The sequence below is a fragment of the Photinus pyralis genome, unplaced genomic scaffold (genome assembly GCF_008802855.1).
Source record: "Photinus pyralis isolate 1611_PpyrPB1 unplaced genomic scaffold, Ppyr1.3 Ppyr1.4_LG3a, whole genome shotgun sequence".
Classification (NCBI taxonomy): Eukaryota; Metazoa; Arthropoda; class Insecta; order Coleoptera; family Lampyridae; genus Photinus; species Photinus pyralis.
In genome coordinates this window covers 21,022,540-21,048,473 of record NW_022170509.1, presented here as the reverse complement: position 1 = coordinate 21,048,473, position 25,934 = coordinate 21,022,540, and the positions used below count along the sequence as shown (strand labels likewise).

Genomic DNA, 25,934 nt, shown 5'->3' with positions numbered 1-25,934 from the left:
GTTCAAGCGGCGCGTCGCCACTTTGAGGTCAACTCACCTACTTCGGAAGTGGGTCAGATGGCATAAAACGGAATTGAATTTGATGTCAATTTAGAAAGTTCAGTTAATATATAATAAAATGCTACTTTGAACAATTTGAGGAATTGAAGGGTAATTTCAATCCACTTGAGATTACCATGGCATAACACCCGCAAAAGTAGTTTTTAACGTGAAAAAACCATAGACTACGGATATCATCCACGTGAAACGACGATACGGCGTTGCCGTCGTGGCAACTTAATCGCCACAAGACGTTTTTTTTACTAATCGTTAATTTAAATTCAATGTTTTTTTACAATTCATATCCAAAAATCTATTGAGATCTCCTCATATTTATCAATTCTCTGAAAAATCATCTTGCGAAATGTGACAACCGCGCTTGAATGAATGTTTGTATTGAGACACAGGTTATCTATTTTTATTTGTAGCGAGCACTTATTTTTCAAGCACCAACAAAATTCATTTATAAATTGTGACTAGGTACATCTACACCAAAAGCTTAAGTGGTTTATTTTTACATTTTTCTGAATATCGGTCATTGGTCCAGGTAAGTGTCCCATGTTCCCGATTATAGGATTTGAAAAGAATTTTTATGCCACAGATTGTCATGGATGACAACACTGCATTGGTTAAAATTGAACCGAAACAAGAGGAAGAAATAAATTCATCCCTTGAAAGAAACATGTTTGTTGCTAATGATTTTTTCGAAATCGTAAAAGAAGAACGAAACGAAATATTGATGAGCAAGGAGATCAATGGGAAAGAAACGGATATGGTAAAATTTCGATGTAACGTTTGTGATTTCACAACGGGTAATGACTCGTATTTTAAAGGACACCTCTTGACGCACAAGGATACTCATAAATGTGCAAAGTGTGATTATGTAACAAACGTTAAACAGTACTTAAACGCGCACATCTTGATTCACAAAGTATTTAAATGTGCGAATTGCAAGTACGCAACAGATACTAAGGAAAGTTTAATGCGACATTTCCTAAAACACAATACCGCGCAACTTTTTAAATGTGGCTTGTGCGATTATGTCACAAATATTAAAAGCTGCCTTAAGTCGCATGCAATAACGCACAACGTTTCGAAAGACTTTAAATGTGGTGTTTGCAATTATGCAACAAATAATAAGTACATTTTGAAACAACATTTCTTAACGCACAGAGATTTAAAAGACGTTAAATGCGATAGTTGTGATTATGCGACAAATACCAAGGTGAATTTGCAACGCCATCGCATAAAACACATTGTTTCAGAGGTTTTTAAATGTGACGTTTGCGATTACGCCACAAAATTTAAAAGCCGTATTAACACACATCTCTTAACGCACAATGATTCGAAACATTATAAATGTAATGTTTGCGATTATGTGACAAACGTTGAACGGTATTTAAAAAAACATCTCTTGAATCATAAATTGAACGTTTTTAAATGTGCAAATTGTAATTATGTAACTAATAGAAAACGCAATTTGAAACAGCATGTGGTTTTGCATAAAGCGTCTAAACATTTTAATTGTGTAATTTGTCATTATGCCACTACTCGTAAAAGCGACTTGAAAAAACATGTCGTAATACACAAAGATTGAAAAGGTTGTAAGTGTGATTGATTTGATTGTTTTCAATAAAAGCATTAAATGTGTTTCTTTTGCCACAAATGTGGTTTTAAATCGTAATTAAAATGCCTAGGTACGTAAAACATATGATTTGCATTTGAATTATTATTGTTAATTAGCCGGACTCCCCAGTCCAGAAGGTATCTGAAGATCGTGTATACGGTGTACTGATCTTAACCCAACCCCAGGCTCGAAGTGAAGATGACAGGTTTCATCAAAACACGGTTCCCGTTCAAATTTCAAACAAAAGAATGACACGTGATCGGATCGTCTGAGGTAGGGCCCCTTTACGTTACACGAAGCTAATACAATGACTCGGGACTCAGTCGGGCAGGAACGCTCAAATAAAACGCTTTAATGTCTGCGAGTTTATTTATTATAAACTTATTCTGAAAACCCGGGAATTTGGTTGTGGTACATTAAAAGTAAAGCAAGCAAAACCTAAAGGTGCCGCACTCTCGCAAAAGCAGACTACCAAGGAGAAAAAGAGCGCGACTTGAGAAAAACCTTGGCCTTGAATAAAACCCAAACTATGTTAATCACAAGCAAATTAAAACACCAACCACCTAAGCAGAACACGTGCCACTGCCTTAATTAATGAATGAATTCAAGTAGCAGGGTACGTTTGAACAGTATGCGTAGAGTATTCGTCACAACATGTCATGTACTTCCCTTTAATCGCGGCTAGAAGGCAACTCACTTTTTAGTTAGGTTCGAGGGTCCTCGGATCCTTTTATGCCTTAGCTCTAGAATACCTTTCTATTCTAGCGTCCGAGCTCCCTCTCACGGTAGAAAGATATGAGTTACATAAAAGGCACACGCATTCGCGAATGTTACGGAGTCACCCTAAACTAAATACACCTAGCATTGCATGCCCTACTTCACGGAAGTCGAGGTTCTACATAGGTACACCCCGTGCACCGTGTAAGTGAGTGGTCTAAACCTGAGATATCGTAGACTTCCACAAGCACATGGATATTAGTTAACACCTCGCATGTTGTAAATTACATATTAGCACAGTGGTAGATGGAAAATATCTGATATAACAAATGGCACAATTCATATAAGTACATAAGAGTAAACTACATAAAATACTTTACTCAACACCAAAGTTGTTGAATCCTACGCACAAACACCAAAAACAGAGCTAAACTCTATTAATACAACTTAAAATACAATAAGCCCACCACCAACAAGCTTTAACAAACAACAAGTGCTGAAGTGACGCCAAGCACTCAAATCCCCAAACATCCTCCGGAAACTACCAAAAAAATATCGACAGGTAGTGATGGCGGTGGCTCATGTCCACAGAATCCCCAACTACTTGACCGGTTGCATCCGACGTTGAAATATACAGGGTATTTAAATGGATATAGACATATATAGTATATACTGTGAATTTTGTTTATATTTTAAAAACGTAATTTAGTCCTGAACGGCGCCTCATAGTATTGTCCCACCAATATTAATTACAAAGTGCTGCCGCCAGATGTCCCACTGTTAATCTGAATAGCGAAAAACCTTATATTGGTTTACACTTTATTCACAGAAAATCAATGATTACGTTCCTTTAACGAGTCATTCCAAATACAAAATACTTGCCGATAAAAAATAAAGAAACAAAATTTGCCTCTTAGTGGCGCCCGCATGCCACGTTATTAAATCAGGCCAACAAAAAAACGATACGTCGTTTTTCGCCATTGTTTGTAGTAGTCACTTGTTCCCCAGTGTTGCCAACTGTAAAGTATAGGGTAAGTCAAAATTTTCGGTGTTGGTTGGGGTCGCCTAAGTTACAAATCGCCCAAACTCTGAAACCTTATTCAATATATTGCACTCCAGGTCATTGCTTTGTTTTTATCTACCACGAGAGGGCCCTGCTTTAGTCATTTCCTTCACGTGTCACTACCTGATTTTAAATTTAAGTGGGATCTGGTTACCGCTCAGAACTTTCTGTGCTAAAGTATTAGGTTCGCGGTAAACCTGGCGGTTAAGTACACTACAACCTTTGTTTTTGTCTAAAAGGACAAACAAAAGCTGTCGGTCGATAAAATGCCAGAAACGAACTTTCAAAAAACAAGCACGTGTCACTCAACGAATTATTGCCGTGTCTAACGTATGTGCTGTAATTGTTTAGTATGAAATTCCAAATCAGAAACATATTTATTTATACATTACAAACGAATATTTGATTTTCCTCGACATAATTGCACATTAAGGTATTAATTTCGTTGGCAAACTAAGCCACACAAATTTGCTGAAAGGGGGTAAACAGATACATAATCACGGGTATACTTCTTGCAGCTTGCAACGCTCTTTTCCTCTGAGTCGCGGACATATTCCAAATATTAAAATTGCTGACGGTAAATCCGAGTATCTTTTCAAGCTCGGCGATGAACTCACTGCTGTTGTTGTTTTGTTCATCACTGATTGGAGAATCGCAACTTATCCCTACAAATGGAATTTAAAAGAAAATTGAGTGTACAAGTTGCCTAACCCATATGTTATCCCTCTATACCTATGCCCTTTATTGCACTTACTTTCAGATATCACTTTCTGCGAACTAGTAGCCGATTGACAGGACAGTAAGTCTCCTTGCATGTTGTTTCGTCTTACAGCAATAGTGTGGAGTTGCAAGGGTAAGTTGCCCCAGAAAAGCCTCTCTTTGTGTTGAGGCGAAACGTAAATGGTATCCTGCATAAACGGCTCACATTGCAAATATCTGTTGATCAAATCCTTAGGACTGAGTCCCTCAGGTGTAACATTTTCGTATAACCAATAAAATCCATTTTCATTACATTTCGAAACTAAGCAGAGTATTCTATAAAATTCTAGAAAAGGATGAAACATGCCGTCGAAATCTAGAAGAAGAGGTGGTGATCTAGACCTTGACGCAAGTACCTAATTGAAATTACCAACGCTCTCCTTGGCCTTGCGATTGTCCAAATCCGCCTCAATGCATGGAGGTCCTCCGATTACCAAGTGTATGGGTGACATTCTCTTCACATCCTCTTCTGTAATAGATGTTATATCGCCAACATTGATTACCTTCCCTGAAGAGCTGTGTGCGCTCACATTTATACACCCTTTGTCGGTTTCAGACGCGTAGTACGCGTCCATTTCGATACCTAACTTGCTCAACGCAAAAAAACCTGAAACCCAAATCCAAGTTTGATATACAGGGTGTTTCGAAATTCGCGCCTACGGACTGTGGGACGGTGCTATATACAACGAAAACTCGATAAAAAGTTCCTCTACCAGTTTTTGATCAGACCGGCACTTATTTTTGTTTTTAAAAATGTGTTATTATTACGTTTAACCAGTGGCAGTGGTAGGGGGGGGGGGCGGAGATTTTTAAAACCGCGGTAGCTCGAAAAATAGCAGTCTGATGGAAAACTGGTAGAGGAAATTTTTGTTCAGTTTTTGTCGTATAACACCATCCCATAGTCCGTGTGCGCGAATTTCGAAACACATTGTACGAGAACGTCAGTAGTCACCTGTCGAAATGCCATCGAACAATGAGAGCACTCGAATTTTACTTCCACTTATCGAAGGAGCATTTACAAGAGGAATTTGGTTACCCTCATCGAACATTTTATCAATGCGAAGGATATGGTCCGGTCTTATTGAAAGCACGCCCACTTGCTCTTGCCGAGTGCACAGAAAGCAAATCCACTTTTCCTCCCCTGTAAACGATTCCCAAGTGCCAGCTTTGAAGAAGTCATCCACGCAATGGACACAGTAGGCTCTGAAAATAGATCAAGTTACGGTACCCGCCAATCGACCGCGCCCGAAACAGTACTTGCCACAATAGCCACTCTCGCACATGATTGTGTGCTCTCCGTTTCCGCAAATGACGCAAAAGTGCTACGGCAAGTACATAATTAGTATTTACAGTGCGTTACTTAGTCGGCACTTACGTGAAAGCCATCCTCGCCGATTTTTTGGAGTGTGTGCTTCAATCTAATCTGTAAATTACAACAAACTTTTCAAGCTTTCAGTTTTAAAAATTATTTTTTCAACGGTGAGAAATTTACACATGTACCGCTTCACAGTACACATGAACGAAAGTATGTCTGGAGATAAAAGCGATAAACAGTACGCGTTGGGAATAAAACGCAGGCTGTGTCAAGTAGGTAAGCGCGAGCTCAACCGTGTTGCCAGTTGTAATAACCGCTGCAACGGGCAGGTAGAAAAACAAGAGAACTCGACGACTTCACGACTGTGCCGTTCAACCGGCAGAATACAAATAGCCAACGAAACAAAGAAGCCGGTATTGGCAGTTTGACTTAGAATGTGAAGGTTTCGCAGCTCAATTTCGAACGTAGGAAGGTAAAATTTGATGCATTTTATAGAATTTCGACCGCGTAGCCGAGAAAGCATTTTTAGTTTAATCATAATTGCGATAAAGTGCGAGTTATTGGAGACTATATTTTTTTAATAATATTCCTAAAGGAACCGACCTGTGAAAATCAATTGCATGAATCAGATTTATACCGTATTTATTGATAATAATTGAACCCGGACAAAGGAGTTTGGTTATTTTCTTTCATTAGTTGGGAATTCGCATTTCATTTCAGTGATACTATTCCCTTGGTTGGATTCAAGGTAAAGGATGTTTCAAAGCCAGCCCGTTTAAGTGAAATTTTTGTCAATTTTATTTAAAAAGCCTTTACAATTGCAATTACTGTATCTCAGCAATACTAGAAGGGGGTCCTCTAATAACTTTGTTCTTCTGATGTTTAGTATGTGAATCTTTATGATAATGCAATGTAACTTGCATTCTCACCTGCACTTTTTTGTGTTCAATTATTGGTGGCGGATGCTGGTGTAGAAGAATGCCATTTTGAAGTTTTTTTTTAAATGTACATTGAGGTAGGAAAAAACGAGACGAAAACGCAGACGCAGACGAAAAACCAGATTGGTGTCTGAATAAGTTGAGATGTTTCACCCTGTATATACAACCTACGATGATGCACACATTTTTTTTACCTTTTAGTCTCGAGAGCACGAACGCTTCTAACGTGACAGCCATCTTGGTTTGAGCCGTCGTCGAGAAAGCATCGTGTAGTGAAGTTTATTGTTTTTTTTCGCGTTATTTAATGCAGGTAATTTTTGCATTTCTTTCGAATTTACTTATATTTTGTATACATTTTATGTTTTTTCAATCTTAGTTTTTGAAATTGACACGATTTAACCAGAATTCGGAAACATATGATTGAAATTGTTTTCATTTATGGCGCAAATTTTTGCTTAATATATGGTTATGAGTGGGTACATGGTCTTGGCCCCAAATTGAATTTATATATTTGGTCATGCATTTCAATATGTGGAAATTGTCAAATTGTTTGATGTGTGTACTAACAATTTCGTCGTCACGGGGGTAACCGCGCGTTAGTCACGACACCTAATACCGGGACTAACCTCGATTCTCAACTGTAGGCTTGAATTTTCTGAACAAAGGGCAAGTTACCTATATCGGGGGCGAGATCCTGCTAAATGAAATGAAAATATAGCATACTTACAAAGCATTTTTTACAGAGATCGCCAACAAATAGAGGATGCTCATGGCACAGTTCGTCATCCGCGTAACATCCAAGACACAAACGGACATCTACCAGGGTTTCACCTTTTGACAAGAGTTTTCGAATAAGACCTAAGATTATAGATGAAGCTTAAAATGCCTGGCTTTAAAAATCAAGGTTACCTACCTTTATAATTCTTTGGACACGTCTTTTTGTGGGCCTTAAAATTATTATGCTTCTTCTCCAGAGCGTTTTGAACAGAGGTAGGTATATCTGTAGATATAAAAGATTAAGTTAAATCAGCAGCACGCTTATGATTGATATTGATATTGTGTTAAGTTTTTCCTTCAAGTCGTTTCGGTTTTGTTGATTACAGAAAAGGAACCAACGCAAACTTCGCGATCACCGTCACTTTTTAACCAATCGCAAACCCGCATTCTTATCTATTTCTCGTCGGTCTATGCAAAAGAGGAACGGGAAATTGAACGGTTCAATGTTATCTCCACTCAAACCCAAGCTTTTCTTTAAAATGCGCCTTGGTTGGAAACTAATTTGTGATTTTAGTTTTGAAAAATCAAGGGTGCCTTTGAAATGTTCAACTGGCCAACTAAGAATGCGAGGTACTGTATCTGAGAATCTATCTATCGTAGAGGCTTGCGGTAAAAAAAATTATTACTAAAACGGCCACGAGCAAAACCTGGAACATATTTTTAAGTTTCTGAAATGACCCCTAGGGGGCGTAACTGCAATCTGGAATCTAAAGTCACTAAATATAGAAAGTACCGCAATCCATTGGGCTCGTGTGTTAGGAGAGAGAACGCATGATTTTTGCCCAAAAATGGCGGAAGTTACCAGATTCTAGTAACTTTAATGTTAGAGATTGTTCCACCTGTTTGGAGATATCTGTATATATTTTATAAAACATGACAGTACTATGAAGTTAGGTTATAAAAAAATGACAGCTAGTCAGATTTTATTTGTCAATTTGGCAAGTTGGCAGCAAATTTGCCCAAAAATGGCGGATGATTGCGGTACTTTATATATATCTAGTGACTTTACTGGAATCTAAAAAAGTGATGTTTCTGTGAATTCCGCTATATTAACCTAACAAAAAAATGTCCGGTCTTTGAAGTCGACGATAATCTGAACAATTTTTGTTTGACAATTTTTCCTGTATCTCTAAAAATGAAGTGGTGGGGGGTATTCAAAGGTTTCCGTAAAGAACACCCTGTATCTTCGAAACGGCTGAGCCGATTTAAACAAACTCGGGTTAGTTCAAAAGAGCTATTCTTCAGCTACAAATATTATACTATTTGAAGTTTTGTTAGTTTCACATATCACCGCTTGAGGGCTTTTTTCGACATTCCGACAGAAATGGTTAATTTTCTCAAAAAAATTAAATGCATTGGTTTGATTTTTTTTCATGAAAAAGTAGCTAAATGATGCCTAAACAAGTTCGCGAAAACAGCATCTCGATATCAAATCACTTTTTTAGATTCCAGATTGCAGTTACGCCCCCTAGCGATCATTTCAGAAACTTAAAAATATTTTCGAGGTTTTTCTCGTGGCCGTTTTAGTAATAATTTTTTTTACCGCAAGCCTCTACGATGTACAGGTTCCCAGATACAGTACCTCGCATTCTTATTTGGCTACCCTGTACTTTTTTTATTTTGGAGATTCGTGAAATTTCGGACATAAATTCGAAGACAATGGATGCGGTTTAGGTACACACAAATTAATATAGACAATTGCGGAATTAAACACATAACGTAACATTGTCAGTAAAATCTCGACACGCATATTCATTTATATTCATGAACTTTGATTGACATCGCAAGTGCGAACTTATCTGTTCATATCTTTGACTTGGTAGAAGGTCGAGACTGCTGACCGTGTAAATTAGGATGTACTTACGAACCGTATGTCAAAACTTGTCAACTTCCTGTAGATAAAGAATCGTCATACACCAACAAATACGAACCTGGACCTAGGGTAATTTTCAACAAACTCTATGGAGATCGACGCCACGTCATAATAATACTGTAACGTTATTTATATAAATTCGGGTTCGATTTATATCAATATTTATTAATCAAAACTACAACACTATAAAAACCGTACAATTTATATCGATTATTATATCACACACACTTCGCAATTTATATTTCCGTGCTCGATGTTTCGTCCGTACTCGTTCGATAGTAGACTAACTCGATGTTCGGTCCGCAACCATTTATACACGCAAGCAATGTAAGTCCAGTACATTCTCGAATGTTCCTACAACTTCCACTATCGCGCGCGTAGAAAATTCCAGAGAATTCTGGAGCATTTCCGTTACACTGCCCCCTTCTTAATTCTGGACGTCTCGTTCAGAAACTGCGTTAGTATTACTTTTTAATGCCTCGTGTCGGAATCTGCAGTCAGAGCCTGTCCAACAAACACCTTTCTTGAAAAAGTAACAGTCCACAGTTTTGCGGAGGGTCGTCCCCTGTGGGTTGAAGCAGCATACTGTAATTCGAACGCTAGTGTTTCTAAAAATCACTTCGATCATGGTTCGCACTATTTTCCAGTCCAACCCATCTAAACCACATCCAATCTTCGGGATCGCCAAGCTATTTATGTCATAGTATGCCATGAGTTTCCTTAAGCTTTTTAAAGCAGACCAGAGGTTTTCATAGGTGGGTTTGCCTTCTGACGTTTTCTTTGAAACCAAGTAGAACAAAGAGCGTTGACTATCTTCCAAGCGCAGTACTTTACCCACTCGTGGTCTTTGCTTTAACAACTCGTCCATTCTTCCAAATCTTTTCCGGAATACGGAAGCTATACCTCTACTCATGCGAAGGTCTTCGGCGACACAATGGGCGATGGAAACGTTAATCGGAAGCTCAAAAATATTTTGACAAATTTCCTGAGTAACGCCAAATCGAGGTTTCTTTCGCTGGGCGTAATTTGACATAAAATCGTTAAAGTTTGGCTCGATCCCAAAGCTGCGTTCCTCTTCTCGAATACCTCTAACTTCTTCGTTGTTGTTGGATCCGGCATACCGTGCGAGTCGATTAATGTGGACAACTTTCGGTTTCCGGTGGTTCATTCTGATACGATATATCACGTCATTTATTTTCTTGATCACCTCATACGGACCTTTCCATTGTCTTTGTAGCTTGGGAGAAAGACCTCTTCGCCTCTGTGGATTATGCAGCCATACCAGATCTCCAGCTTCAAAAGTTTCATTCACCGAGCGGAGGTTGTATTGATTTTTCATGCGATCGCTGGCAATCTGAATATGACTTCTAGCCAAGTCGTGAATATCGTTCATCTTCGCCTTTAATTGGTCAACATAATTTTCACCTGCGACATATTCTTCATGGGGTTTACGCCCAAACTCGAGATCACATGGAAGGCGTAGTTCACGACCCAACATAAGGCAGGCAGGAGTCTGACCCGTGGTCTCGTTGACGGCTGATCGATATGCCATAAGGAACAGGTGGAGGTACTGGTCCCAATTTTTCTGATGTTCTGCCACGACTTTTGAAAGATATTTCCCCATCGTTCGATTCATTCTCTCCACCATTCCATCTGACTGAGGATGCAAAGGTGTTGTTCTGGTTTTATTGGCTCCTACCAATCGACAAACATCTTGAAACAAAGCCGATTCAAAGTTCCTTCCTTGGTCTGAATGGATTTCTATAGGAACACCAAAACGTGTAAAGAACTCCTTTACCAACACTTCTGCAACTGTTGCTGCCTCTTGGTTTGGAATGGCGTAAGATTCAGTCCACTTTGTGAAATAATCCATAGCCACTAGGATATATTTATTTCCGCCATCTGTCTCGGGAAACGGTCCTGCGATATCGATAGCAACTCGTTCCATCGGACTACCAACGTTATACTGCCTCATGGGTGCCTTTTTCTTGGAAACTGGTCCATTTCCAGTAGCACATAACTCGCATTTTTGACACCATCGCCGGACATCTTCTTTACGGTTGACCCAATAGAATCGCTCACGTACCCTTTGCAACGTTTTCGTAATACCAAAGTGTCCTCCGGAAGCGCCGTCATGCAATTTTTGCAATACTTCCGACACTTTGCTTCTAGGTACTACTAATTGCAGCGTCGATTCGGTGCCATCTTCACTTTCAAGGGTCCTATACAACAGGTTGTCTTTCAGAGTCAGGCTATTCCATTGGCCCCAATAACTCTTTACTTCAGGACTTGTGGCACTAATGTCTTGCCAGTCTGGTCTTTGTCCGTGGTGTATCCAATTCAGAACAGTTTTTAAACTTGGGTCGTTTTCTTGGGCCGTTTTGATTTCGCTTGGCTTCCATTCCTCACTCTCTACAGTTGTTCGTCGCAGATGGCCAATCTTGTCTTCTATTTTAGAACAATGTGTGCAGTTGTCCTGGCACGGTCTTCTTGACAAAGCGTCTGCATTATTGTGAACTTTTCCAGCCCTGTGTTCAATGTCGTAGTCATATTCCTGAAGACGTTCTAACCATCTTGCCACCTGTCCTTCTGGATTTCGGAACTGCAAGAGCCACTTTAGCGCTGCATGATCTGTCCTTATCAGGAACTTGCGGCCGTAAAGGTACTTATGGAAATGTTCGCATGCCTTTACCACACCCAGGAGCTCTTGCCTAGTCACACAATAATTCCTCTCGGGTTTCGACAGTACTTTGCTGAAATAGGCAATGACTCTTTCCTGTCCGTCTTGCAATTGAGAGAGAACAGCTCCAATGGCGGTGTTACTGGCATCGATATCTAGCACAAACTTTCCTTCATTTCTGGGGTAGCCAAGGATAGGTGCGCTAGTAAGAGCTTGCCGGAGATGTTCGAAAGCTCTTTGACAGTCTTCACTCCATTCGTACTCATTGCCTTCTTCTGTCAACTTTATTAATGGTTTAGCAATGTTGGCAAATCCTTTCACGAATCGTCTATAATAGGTGCACAAACCGAGGAAACTTCGAATCTCGTGCTTGTTCTCAGGAATCGGCCACTCTTGAATCGCTATAATCTTCTCTGGGTCAGCTGTAACACCATCACGAGATACGATGTGCCCCAAATATTTAACTTCTTTTTGGAACATAAAGCATTTCTTGGGACTTAGTTTTAAATTGGCCTCTCGTAATCGTCCAAACACCTCTCTCAGGTTCTTTAGGTGTTCTTCAAAAGTTTTTCCTACGACAATTACATCATCCAAATATACCAGACATGTCTGCCACGTTAGTCCCCTTAGAACTGCTTCCATAAGTCTCTCAAACGTCGCTGGGGCATTACACAATCCGAAAGGCATTACTGTGAATTGCCAAAGTCCAAAGCCTATAGAAAACGCGGTCTTCTCTCGGTCTGTCGATTCCATCCCCACTTGCCAATAACCACTCTTTAGGTCGAGTGTGGAAAACCATTGGGCTCCAGATAGAGTGTCCAAGGTGTCGTCTATTCTTGGCAGTGGATAGCTATCTTTCTTGGTGACCGAATTTAACAGACGGTAGTCAACGCAAAATCTTGTGGAGCCATCCTTCTTCTTTACAAGCACTATCGGTGATGACCAAGGACTATTCGATGGCTCGATGACACCTTGTTTTCTCATGTCTCTAATAATCTCCTCAGCTTCGTCTCGTTTAGCCAAGGGGAGTCGCCTTGGCTGTTGTCTAATCGGTTGGGAATTGCCAGTATTTATTTTATGGGTGACTATGCTTGTCTTTCCCTTGTCCTGGTCGTTTACCGCGAACACATCTCGGAATTCCACAAGCATATTTTTCACCTTTTGTCGTTGTCTATTGTCCAAATCTGGGGTGTTTTTAATGACCATATCTATCAGCTCTCTTGGATACTTTCCTTTAGATAGATTTTCCGATTTTACAGAGCGAATAGCCGAGATGGGCACACACTGTCCAACTACAGTTCGTTTGCTTAGCTTAACAGGACTATCTTTCAAATTCATAATTCGAATCGGAACGCCATTTTGAACTTTCACCAGAGCCCTAGCCACTAGAAATTCCTTTTCGTTTAGTGCTTCGACTATCCGTAGGCTTCCCTGGCGACAATATCCATCTATAGTGGCCATTATAATTTTTTCACTAAGTCCGGGTATAATGACGTCATGAGTGGTTAACAGGCGGATAACATCTTCTTTGTCTTCATGGAAAGGGAGTTCTTCATCGCCGACCTTTAACACGCCCTTTTTCACGTCTAACACAGCTCCGAGTTTCTTAAGAAGATCCATCCCCAAGATGAATTGATCAGAAATATCAGCAATTAGCACCTGGTGATTGATGGTGGTCTTTCCGATGGTGACAGACATTTGTATTTCTCCGTGCGTTTTTATTCTTTCACCAGTTGCTGTTTTTAACTGCACGGTCGAAGATGAGATCCGAGAATGATTCTTCAATAACTCTGGTCTTGCAATAGTTCTTGTTGCACCTGTGTCTACTAGCAAGGATCTGTCTTCTCCATTAACTCGGCCGTCGATGTACAGACTCAGAACTTTTCCAGACGACGTAATGTTTACAGTGAAGATCGGGGCTTTGTTTCTGCAGGTCGACGATAGCCCCTTCCTGTCGACCTTTCTTAGTTTTCCGACTGCTGTAATGGTTTTTGGCAGTTGCGGCGAACGTGTCCAATCTCGCCGCAATTCCAACATCGTGGTTCACGTTTCTTTGCCAGTGACTGTATTGCTTTATTGACCTTTTCTTCCACTACTTTACTGACCTTTTCTTCCACTACTTTACTGACCTTTTCTTCAAAACTTTCAGAGCCACCTTCCTCTTCGATGGTTCTTACCCGGCTCTCACTGCGAGGTTCCACCATACGTACTCGCGCACTTCCATGACTAGCTTTCTTGGCGGCTTCGAATTCTAATGCATGGGCCAAAGCTTTCTCAATTTTGTCGTGCCTAGCCAGTCTCAAAGCCTGCTGGGCATCTCCATCACGAACGGCATCGATAAATGTTTGTACAGCCAGTTGATCAAGAAAGCTCTCCGGTGCCGTAGGGTATGCCAATCGAATCAGTCTAGCGATGTCCGCTTCAAGTTCCTGCAAACTTTCTCCAGATTTCTGCATTCGGTTCTTGACTTGGGCATAGTAAACTTGCTGAAGGTGTTTATCGCCATATCGCATTTCGAGTCGCGCTACTATTTGTTGGAAGTTCTGTTGATCCTCGGGGATAGTCCGCAACACATCCAGAGCATCTCCTCTCAGAGCAAGAATCAGGGCTGTAGTTTTGTCTTGAAGAGTCCATTTATTTGCCGCAGCCGCTGCTTCAAACTGTCGAACGTACGTGGTCCAAGGAATCTTACCATCAAAAGTAGGTGGCTTTACTCGGGCTTGCTGAACGTCGCCTTCTACTCTTCTATTTGTTTCTGGGTCGACCTTCTTGTAATGAGTAGACTGTGGCACCTCAAGAAGACGGTCCATCAGTAATTCATCTGGGGCACTACTAGTACGCTCTTCCGTAGTCAGTCGCAAGAATTGCTCGCGCAGCTCTTCATACTTGTGCTCAATCTCGACGAATGTTGCTTTAAATGTTTTGGAAACTTCCGTAATTCTATCTTCAACTTTTTCTTCGATAATCTTTCTAGAATTTTCTTCCAACTTCTCGAACTTCTCTTGAATATTTCTAGAATTTTCTTCATTAATCTTTCTAGAATTTTCTTCCATTTTCTCGAACTTCTCTTCAAAATTTCTAGAATTTTCTTCCAACTTCTCTTGAATATTTCTAGAATTTTCTTCATTAATCTTTCTAGAATTTTCTTCCATTTTCTCGAACTTCTCTTGAATATTTCTAGAATTTTCTTCAAAATTTCTAGAATTTTCTTCCAACTTCTCTTGGTTGCTTTTCATTTCTTGTTGCAACACCTGTTGGCCATTTTGGATTTGCTGGAGCAAATTGAGCATCGTTTCTTCCATTTTAGCGGCAGCAGATCTTGTTACAGGCATACACAAGCACAAGCATTTAATCTTACTTTTAATTAATTTAATTAATTCCACACCTGACACCAATGTAACGTTATTTATATAAATTCGGGTTCGATTTATATCAATATTTATTAATCAAAACTACAACACTATAAAAACCGTACAATTTATATCGATTATTATATCACACACACTTCGCAATTTATATTTCCGTACTCGATGTTTCGTCCGTACTCGTTCGATAGTAGATTGCCGCGATGTTCGGTCCGCAACCATTTATACACGCAAGCAATGTAAGTCCAGTACATTCTCGAATACGCGTAGAAAATTCCAGAGTGCCAAAGGCGACGTCATGTCTGCAGCATTTCCGTTACAATAATAAATAAAATTAGATCTTAAGCCCTAATATTTGTTCAGAGCCCCAGTGCCATGTAATTGGAATTTTTATTCTGTATGGTTTCTGGTTAAATAAATAAATAAATAAATAAATAAATAAAGCTCCTGGCTTTGATTTAATCATCGGATACACTTTAAAGCAACTACCCAGAAAAGCCCTAGTTTTGCTAACCACAATTTATAATAGCGTATTAAGATTAACATACTACCCGATCGCATGGAAGTTCGCACAAATAATAATGATTAATAAACCAAATAAACCTCCAAATGCAGTTTCTTCGTACCGGCCAATAAGCCTACTGCCGATCATGTCCAAAACCTTAGAAAGGTTACTGCTGAAAAGAATCTCTGAAGACAATGAACTAAACATAGTAATTCCAGCCCACCAATTTGGCTTTAGAGAAAGCCACTCAACGGTACAACAATGCCACAGAATCGTCAAAAACATACACACAAGCCTAGAAGAGAAAAAATTATGTACAACTGCCTTCCTGGACGTTCAGCAAGCCTTCGACCGAGTGTGGCATGAGGGTCTCCTATATAAACTTAAAACGCCCCTTCCCACACCTCACTACCTGATTCTAAAATCATATCTCATTGACCGATTCTTTCAAGTAAGATTCAACACCGATACCTCAAACTATTACCCTATAAAATCTGGCGTTCCTCAAGGAAGCGTCCTTGGCCCCCTTCTCTATTTAATTTTCACGGCCGACATCCCAACCACAAACTACACTCAGCGCCTAATTTTGAAATAGGCGGGCCCTAGGCCCCTCAATATTTGGGGGCCCCACCTCATGCCCAAACAGTGCATGTGAATTTTAGCAATTTTAGCAATTTAAAAAGTTTTATGACACATACAGTAGACACAGCACACACAAAAAAACGAAACTAGGTATTAGGTCAAACAGGGTTCATAAGATTAGTAGCATTGTTTAAATACCATAAATCAATGGTTGTAATGAGTGCAGTAAAATTCGTCTATCCTAAAAATTATTGTACGTATATTTATAATGTAGGTAATTAGTAAATGAAATACGACACGTCGCCTTTGCAGTTCAAACAAACCCAAACAATGATACAATTGATTCAGCGATACCCATATCCGGTGTGTTATGACCACGGTGTAATTTTACACCATGCCTGCTCTACTTAAATTTTATTTATATCTAGATTTATATATCCTTACAATCCATTTTGTAAATATAATATCCCCACATTCTTTTTAAAGGATCGTATAATTTCTGTGTGTCCATGAAACACCTCAAATCGTTAATTTTAGATCGTATTTTACGCGGAAATTAAATAGCCCTGACCAATGCTACTCAATATTTGAAATTTGGTTCTTATTTTATTGTAATCACTGTGTCGATTCCGGGCCCTTTCAGCGTGCGGGCCCTAGGCCAGGGCCTGATGGGCCTAGTGGAAAAAAAGGCGCTGACTACACTAAAATTGCCACATTCGCCGACGATACCGCCATAATGTCAATAAGTGATAACCTGCAAATAGCATCTGACAACCTGCAAGCACACCTCAACCTCATTCAAGATTGGATGAACAGATGGAAAGTCACAGTTAATCACACAAAATCAACTCAAGTCACGTTCACTAATCGAAATATCGTATGTCCCACTGTCACACTAAACAACATACAATTACCAGTGAACACCCAAGTGAAATACTCACATGGAAAGCCCACATCACAGCAAAGAAAACACAAATAAACCTAAAAATTCGTCAAATGGGTGGCTAATAGGACGCAAATCAAAACACTCTACAGAAAATAAAATATTACTATATAAGTGTATAATAAAGCCAATATGGACGTATGGAGTTCAACTCTGGGGCTGTGCTAAACCATCCAATACACAAATAATACAAAGAATCCAATCGAAGATACTTAGAATGATATTTAGTGCACCATGGTACATTAGTAATAAGACCCTGCATGACGACTCTGGTATACCGTCTGTTGGAGAAGAAATCACCAGACTAACAAGAAAATACCTAAATCAGCGCCCAGAACATCCCAATGAGGAAGCAAGACAACTTTACACTCAGCCCGACATCAGAAGAAGACTAAAAAAACAGTGGCCTACGGATATGCTAAATCAGGGATCGCTTATTATACACGGTTAAGTCAAATCAGAGCCCACTTATCTTATAGGAGAGCTCTCACGGGAGAACTTTTCCCTCAAAGCTCGATGATCACATTTACTTATAGCTGTAACTAGCAGGTTGTAATGTAAATTAGGTATTAAAAAAAAAGACTTTGATGTAAGAGATTACAAGTTAGATATAGAAATACAGAAGGGGATCAACTCATTCCCAGCCGGTTCCAGTCCAGGGATTGACGGTTGATGGCCACATCTATCTTAGAGACATTACGTCGAAATCTGCTGGTGAAGCTGAACAACGGGCACTTGACGCCATTATAAAATTCTGCGATTTTATCTTGGAAGGCAACGTCATATCAGAAGTACTCCCAATCATTTACGGTGCCACTTTCCAAAAAAGACGGAAAAATTCGTCCAGTTATCGTCGCCGCCTGGTATCTCATCGCTGTCTGCTTCAAAGGAAAAAAGACAATTCTGAGGCACCTTTACCTCCATTGTGCTATGACATACTATGCTGGAAACCGCATGCGGTAAATCGCAGCGCAAATTTGAGCGGTTCCCGCATTTTTCATTTTATGGCATACTATATGCGGGAACCGCATGCCGGCGCAGAAAATAGACCCTTGCTACTGCAGTTATTGAATAATTTTCGGGGAGATTCGGGGCATACAAACATTTTCTTAATGTGGTAGCTGTATGTGCAGCCGAAGCAGAAGGATTACTGCAAGGAGGAGGAGATATTCCGTGCACCCATATCATTGACTACATCCCGATAACTTTAATACTTTTTACGCAGATATCAGAAGTTATGGTGGTTTTCAGACATTTTTGAAGACACTACTACTTGCGGCTAGTATGTCATCGAATATCTGTTTCTTTGTGTTCTCCCACTTACCGCAACCGCATTCCCGCCGACAAGTTGCGGCAGCAAACCGCATGTATATGCGGCGACCGCAAAACGCACGTAGTATGTCTTTATGCATTTAATTATACATGACGCGGTTTTTTATTTTCCGGCATGCGGTTTGCCGCATGCGGTTTCCAGCATAGTATGTCATAGCACTTAAGTCGGAAACGTGGATACGACACTGCGATTCACACTGTCCGCACGTTTATAAATCACACGTCTAGCTCTAGATAAGTCCTACTCAAGGTCGATTTTCGCAACGCCTTCAACATGATTGATCGCGATTCCATGTTCCGACAGTTCCAGGCCAATTATCTCAGAGCTATACCCATTAATGTCACAATGTTATCGTAATTCCACCATTTCTTTAACAACGACAAGCAGATACTTTCTCAGCGCGGTGTTCAACAAGGTGACCCATGTGGGCCTCTAAGCTTCAGTCTAACAGTCCAAACTATCGTAATGGAATCAGACATCAAAGTATGGAACCTGGATGACGAAACTATCAGGGGACTCCCATCTTCCTTTACTAGGTCTGATGTTAAGGGTAGTAGTTCGGTTAGTTGCTCGGCAGTGATCCAGCTACCATTTTGCTTAAAGTCAGATATAACTTTAAACCCAAAACTCGACCAGTTTGCGGAAAATATCGGTGGTATTGCAGTCATCGATATCCTTGACGGTATGGTTGGGATTTTATCCACGTCTATGTTATCCCGGCCAAGATCGAGTCCTTGCATTGTTTGTATTAATTCCACCATGAACGATGAAAGTCGTCCAAGTTATCACATTCACTCATTGTAAGGTTTGCGATAGCCTTCCAGTGTTGGGTGTTCTCCTACTTCAATGAGTTTCTTTGCTGTTCAAACCCGAAGAGATTTGATTTTAGAAGGAAGATGAATCAAACCCAGCCCGCCCAAATTCATAGGGGTAACAAGATCTTGCTGTGATGTCCAGTGTTTACCGGTCCACATGAAATTTACAATCTTTTGTTGTTGTTGTTGTTTTTCTGAAGTAAGCGAAATGGCTTGTAGAATGTGAACCAGTTTCGGTTTTATAGTTGTTCATCACTTTTTTACGCCCAACCAGGGAAAGAGTAGGTCAAATATTCTAACCCATTTCTTTATGGCGCCAGTGAGAATGCTGTCCAAAACCGTATAAGCACTAGAGGAATCTTCATCAGCATCGTTTGAGAAAAACAATCCATGAACTTTTAGGTCGATCGACGTCCAGTTGAAAGGAAGGGGATGGTCGTCTCTCTTTTTCCATGCACCAACCCATAAACCTCTACTTTTATCTACGTTAAGTACTGCACCAGATTCCTTGCTGTATTCTTTGTAGCATCGATTTATACTGCGAAAATCTTCGGAACAGCTTGCGAAAAGTGATACGTCGTCCGCGTAAGCACTAACTTAAATTTCAACTGTCGAAGGAGTGGAGGGGACGGGAAAGCCTTTTAACAATTTTCTTAACAAAACAAGGAATGGTTCTATGGCAATTGAAAACCGGACAGGGGACAACTTTGCCTAATTCCACTTGTAATGTAACTCCACGTGTAAGCAATGATCCCACTCTGTAATGGCTGAGTGTGTTATTAATTATTATATAGCAACTTGACTGCGTCCACTAAGAAAGCGCCTAACTTCATAATTTTCAAAATATGAAACAAATATTGATGATCTATGTTATCAAATGCTGCCTTTTGATCAAGAATTATTATAGCTAGTTGCTTATTATTAAAAGGTTTGCGTAATGAATTACTTCCCTGTGGAGGTGTACATATACAGTCATATATTGTCCTATTGGGGATTGAGTAGCTTTGATCTGCATGTACAAGCTAATTAATAACTGTAGATAATCTTTTTGAAATTGCTTCTGCGATTATCTTATAGTCCGTTGATAAGATGGATATTGGACGCTAATTGTTTAACTCCAATAGATCACCTTTTTTTGGTAATAGAGTTACAATAGCTTTCGTTGTTGAGCTAGGTAGTTTCTTACTGATGAGGGCTGCTTTAATCATTATATGGTACGGGTTTTTTAATACCTCCCAAAAATAAATGTAAAACGCTGGAGTTAACCCGTCCAGTCTAGGAGCGCTGTTTTTGTTTAACGACGAGAGTGCGCTCTGTACCTCTTCCAAAGTAAAACCATGTTGAACGCTGTCTCTGTCCGCATTACTAAGAGTGGTGAGATTTTCATAAAGACCTTGACCTGTTCACTGTGATGCCTTTACCCGCATGTACTTTGGTGTAGTTAATTGATACTACAATTGAGCATAGCGTTTGTGGGTCTTGAGCAATTGTGTTGTTATGCCTCAGCCTGGTCAACGGTTTAAAAGAGTTATGTATGTATGTATGTATGTATGCTTTTTGGTGATATTATACCTACAAGTATTTCACACGTCATTGTTTCACAGACATAATGGACATAAATTAAAAATTTGAAAACCTATTTTCTTAGATAAAAAGTACAATTAGGTAAAATGACAAAGGAAAAAATAAATATACATTTAGACAACAAATAGCAACATCTCCACAAATTAACAATCTAAGCCATTGAAACTATTGTTCAAAAATTCGTTTAGTGAGTAGAATGGTCGATGTTTTAAATATTCCTTTACACTAGCTGTGAATAATAGTAAACTAAGTTTTTAGTTTGCGTGAGTAACGCATTCTTCATCCCACAATACGATACGCAATTCTACGTTTTATTGAGCCTATGGCAAGTTATGTAAATGTGTTCTTTGTTCCTTGTATTATAGCTATGCCGATCCTGTTTTACAGTTTGTGAAACTATGTTCTCTTTAAAGAGTAGGCATTGAAGTATATACAGTGCTATTTATTAAGAAGTAGACATAGGGATTTACAGATATTGTTTTTCCCTTATGTCTACTTTTAACTGACAAAATCTCTTCTGAAGGGTGCCTAATTTTATGAAACCAAAATAACTTCTTAAAACAAATAAGTAAATATCTGGCTGTAATATTAATTAATTTGAATATTGTCGTTTTGGCTTCCATATTTTTGTTCTCGTTCGGGTATGATGTAGGCATTCAACTGAAGAAAACGTTGATATTGTCAATTAGTATAGTGCCGGTAATAGTTTAAGAAGCGCAAGAATTTATTGTCTGTGAAGCCAAAGCAACAATATTTTAATTAATTAGTATGACCGCCAGATATTTATTTGTTTTAAGAAGTTATTTTGGATACATAAAATTAGGCGCCTTTCAGAAGTACTTTGTCGTTTAAAAGTAGACGTAGGGAAAAACAATATACGTACATCCCTATGTCTAATTCTTAATAAATAGCACCGTATGTACAATGGAGTGCCAAGATACCTAGCTCAACAAAACCTCTCCTACACTTTCGAATGGCCCATGCAAGAATTGCATATGATAGTGAAAGGAAAATGCCATAATAGGTTCGGAATCAATTCGTTCGTCACTGATAGACTCCCAATTGACATATTCTAATAAATTATACATGCGAAACAATATTGGTGATTGGTCTATATGTAATTCTACCATTATTTCCACAAAAATATTTGTGGGCAGTGACGTCAAGGGTAAAACCAACAGCACTGTGATCAGAGAAATATGTATCAAAGACCGTAACGGAAAAGTCCGGAATGTTTGTAAAAATATGGTCCAGACATGATTGCATTTTAGTGTTCTCAAAAACGGACTGCTTCAACCCAAACGTGTTAGAAAAATGTTACATAGCTGATGAGCTTTTTCATCTTTAGTATTGAATTTGACGTTAATGGAATCACTCGGTATGGGAACATTAGTAGCTGCAACGGGCCACTACGTGGGATATAGGAAACATGGGTTAGTTTTGAAAATGTTTTGTTAATTTAAGCTTGGGAATAATTTGAGAATTTTAGTCTATGGGTTGTATTCGTTGAAAACGGTAATATATTTTTCCATGAAAAGATTTACTCTATCAATGAACATCATAAAAAATTCGTGAATACTGTCGGTAGTCTGAACATAAAATATTCGTATATCTAAAGAAATGGAAACGAAGAAGGTTATCTGTATTATCTTATATAAATTATTGAATCTAAACATAATACAGGTCCGTATATTTTTAGAACACGTGCCTTTTTTTGTTTAATTTTCCCATACTTTATATACAAGCGTGTATTGACGTAAAAATTTACTTTACATTTATATAAATCATTGTCCGATGACTGCGGAAGGGGTTGTTTAGTATTCAATGTAAAATATGAAAGAGGCAATCTTTCGGTTGTATGTCCATAATGGTGGCAGTGGATTAAAATTAGCTGTTACTGTTGCACATAAAGTATTTTATGGCACTAAAATATGACGTCAATAACAAAAATTTGCTACCGCGTTATGAGTTGCGCATCTCGTAAAACGTGATACCTTTCAGTAATAACGCATAATTATCCTTTTGAAAAACGTATCATTTTTATGTCAACTTTGTGATTATATCCTGGCAACTTTCGAATTGTTACAATAAAGCCCACTTAATAATTTGTTCACAAAGTGGACAGTACATACATAAATACGTGAGCATTAATAAGCGGCACAGTAGCGTTCTATTCATTTCCTGCGTTTAGAAATAATTCAGTCTATCATGTTACTAGCCCAATTCCACAAAGGATATGTATACATAGTTTAGTTAAACTCACGCCTTGAGGGTTCGCAGCTGCGACTATTTGACTAGAGTTATGAAAACTGCGGTAAATGCAGGAAGTTCCTCGATTTTCATTTAACTGAAATTACGTTATAGTTGCGAAATCTACTCGGAGATACTTAAGAGTTTTTTTTACTCTAAAAATAATATTACGTTTAACATTTTCCACAGGGATAAATCTTGTAATACTTTCCTCTTCAAATATAGATCTCTTCGTTCTTTATTTAATTAATTTTTTTTTAAACGCTCATCATTAATACGAAGTTGAGTAATGGTAAAAAGTTCCATATTCCTGTCAAAATCATTTTCTGAAAATCTTTCCTAATCGCGAAGGGTACAAGAGTTTTTGTAATATTTTTACTGAAAGGACCTGATCCATTAAATTGCGTACACATATCCTAAGCAGAAAAACAAAGGAAGGTTAAAATAGTCAATATTTTAATTATCAAGTTACACTTTTAATGCTCTTTGTAAGTAGCTTTTTAATTTCTTGCACATAAGTGCGGTCTAAAAAAGTTACTGCCGGAAAAATTTAATATTAAAACTGTCGATTAAAATTCACACTTTTCATTAAATCTTTAACCACACGCGCACTAATGTACATTAAATTTGTTTTTCCGACTCTAATTTATACCTGCAATTTACAATTTAATAGAGATATGGTTCAAAGCTTTACAGAAAAGGTTGGCTTTTTGCAGGAAAAAAACTCACTACTCAAAAATCCATCCCTACTACTTGTACTACTTGAGAAAATAAATTCCTTGTGAAATAAACTAAATTTTAACAACACAATATTAAAATTTTTTCTCTAGCATGTGGAAATTTGGACAAGCTTAGTCAGCAGTCATTAAATACTCTTTCCAACTTGAAGAACAAGCGTGCACTTACACTTGTTGACAACTTTCAGAGCGATATGATAAAAACCAATTGGCAACAACGCCTTTGCCACCGTATTTAATTTGTGTGTGTGTGTTGTTTATTACTGCCAATGTTAAATTTAACAAGGTCTTTAACATGGCGTATTCAAAGACTTTTGACAGTGCCGAGCTAACAGAAATTGGTCTGTAATTCGAGCAATCTTAAGAGCAACCTTTTTTAGCGAAGTCGGGTGCGCTATTGCAGCCACTTTCTCTGTACGTTCGTCTGTCCGTCTGTCTTAACTACTCCTACAGTTTTCAAGATATTTAGTTCGTTCTTTTTGCATTCGGTAGCGTATCGCTCTGGCACCTGAGTCAAGGAAAATCTTGACGATTGAACTGCGCATAATGTTAACGTTTTTATTTATTAATATATTTTGTTGAAATTTTAAGTACAGATACTTGTAGTAAAGGCAAATATATCGCATATAGTGAAAATCAGATGTGCGCATGCGCAGACTGCGCAATGCCAACTTTCTTATTTATAGAGATATTTCTTTGAAATTTTAATCCAAAGATGCTTATAGTAAAAGCAAACGTATTGCATATTGTAAATATCAGATTAATAAGCGCATGCGCAGGACGCGCAATATCAACTGCGCAGTAAGTGTTAACTTCCTTATTTTAGAAGACATTTCTTTAAAACAATATAGGTATGCCTCTAGTAATGAAAAACATAGCGCACATAGATATGGCCTTTGGGGAAGTATTGATCAATTTACGGAAAATGCGCTGCAGTTACTCGCATTAGGGCGAAAACCTTTTTACTTGTTGTGAATGGGATGCACGGGTTCTTTCGGGAAGGCACCGCTTGAAAAAGACCTATTGACTAATTGGGTGGCAGGTTTTATTATAATATGCGCGAGGAATGCTTATTTTTTTAAAACAATTTAATAATTTCGTTTCATTAAAAGGCATTTAATAATAATTTTAGGTAAGATCTAAAAAATCTTCTACTCAGCAAATCTTACGATGCAGTGGATGAATTCCTAAATGAATAACACTTTTGTAGACAAATGAATAAAAAAACGAATAAATGTTCCTTTTTATAGAACGTTGAATATTTTGGGAGCCATTAATAAAATTCTCATTAAATGAATTTGCAATTGTTTCGTCGACAGTTGTTTCTGAATTTTTAACAGTAATATTTTAATGTAACTTTTCATTAGTGTTTAAGTATAGATATAATGCTCCATACTGTTTTATTTTTATTATTGGAAAATTTTATTAAGTTACCATAAAAGGATTTCTTACAATTCATAATGTATTGTCGGTATTTACATTTGTGTGTTAAATAAAGTTTTCTAAGCGTGAGATACATCTTTTGGAGGCGGTAAAAGTTTTTAAGATCTTGGCTAAGCTTTTAACGGCGCTGTTTACCCATCTTTTTTTCACATATGAAGTATTACGTTTTAAAATTTTAGTCTTTGGGAACGATGATTGCAATGAGAGAAGAGAGAGTATTGTAAAACATAGTGGTTTGAGAACATTTGTCCGATTGACGTTTTTGTCTAATCGATGAAGTTTGTTTGAGTTTTGAGTTGATACACTATCAAGTTTTTTAACAGCATGAATACTTACACTTAAAAGCGTCAATATCGAGAAAATTTCATTTCGGAAGGTTTAATACGAAATCCACCGAAATGTATTACGAATTCTGCGTTCTCCTTGCGTTCCTCCATGGAGATCCTAAAAACTATGAAATCGCAACGCAACGTATGCAATGTTTCCGATTTTTTTTGGTTGATATGGCTTTGTTACCTTCGTGAGGAAATTAGGCGCGGAGACCAACCCGAATGACAGACGGTGAACTCGAACAAAGTACCTGAGAATT

The 25,934-nt window shown here is 38.5% G+C and overlaps 2 protein-coding genes across 2 annotated transcripts; one reads left to right on the top strand and one right to left on the bottom strand.

The window, feature by feature from the left end:
* The first annotated feature begins 436 nt into the window (after positions 1–436).
* LOC116165916 (zinc finger protein 28-like) lies at positions 437–1,689 on the top strand. The gene is made up of 2 exons (XM_031480668.1): positions 437–586; positions 641–1,689. Exon 2 carries the CDS (start codon positions 647–649, stop codon positions 1,634–1,636), a length of 990 nt encoding a protein of 329 aa, XP_031336528.1. The 5' UTR covers positions 437–586; positions 641–646; the 3' UTR covers positions 1,637–1,689.
* Positions 1,690–3,862: 2,173 nt separating this feature from the next.
* On the bottom strand, positions 3,863–7,765 carry LOC116166012 (DNA (cytosine-5)-methyltransferase 3A-like). The gene is made up of 8 exons (XM_031480822.1): positions 7,372–7,765; positions 7,186–7,316; positions 5,581–5,628; positions 5,463–5,527; positions 5,158–5,408; positions 4,576–4,812; positions 4,201–4,521; positions 3,863–4,111 (listed from the first exon to the last, which is right to left on the bottom strand). The coding sequence occupies exons 4-8, from the start codon at positions 5,486–5,488 to the stop codon at positions 3,900–3,902; spliced, it is 1,047 nt and encodes a 348-aa protein (XP_031336682.1). The 5' UTR covers positions 5,489–5,527; positions 5,581–5,628; positions 7,186–7,316; positions 7,372–7,765; the 3' UTR covers positions 3,863–3,899.
* Positions 7,766–25,934: the final 18,169 nt, after the last annotated feature.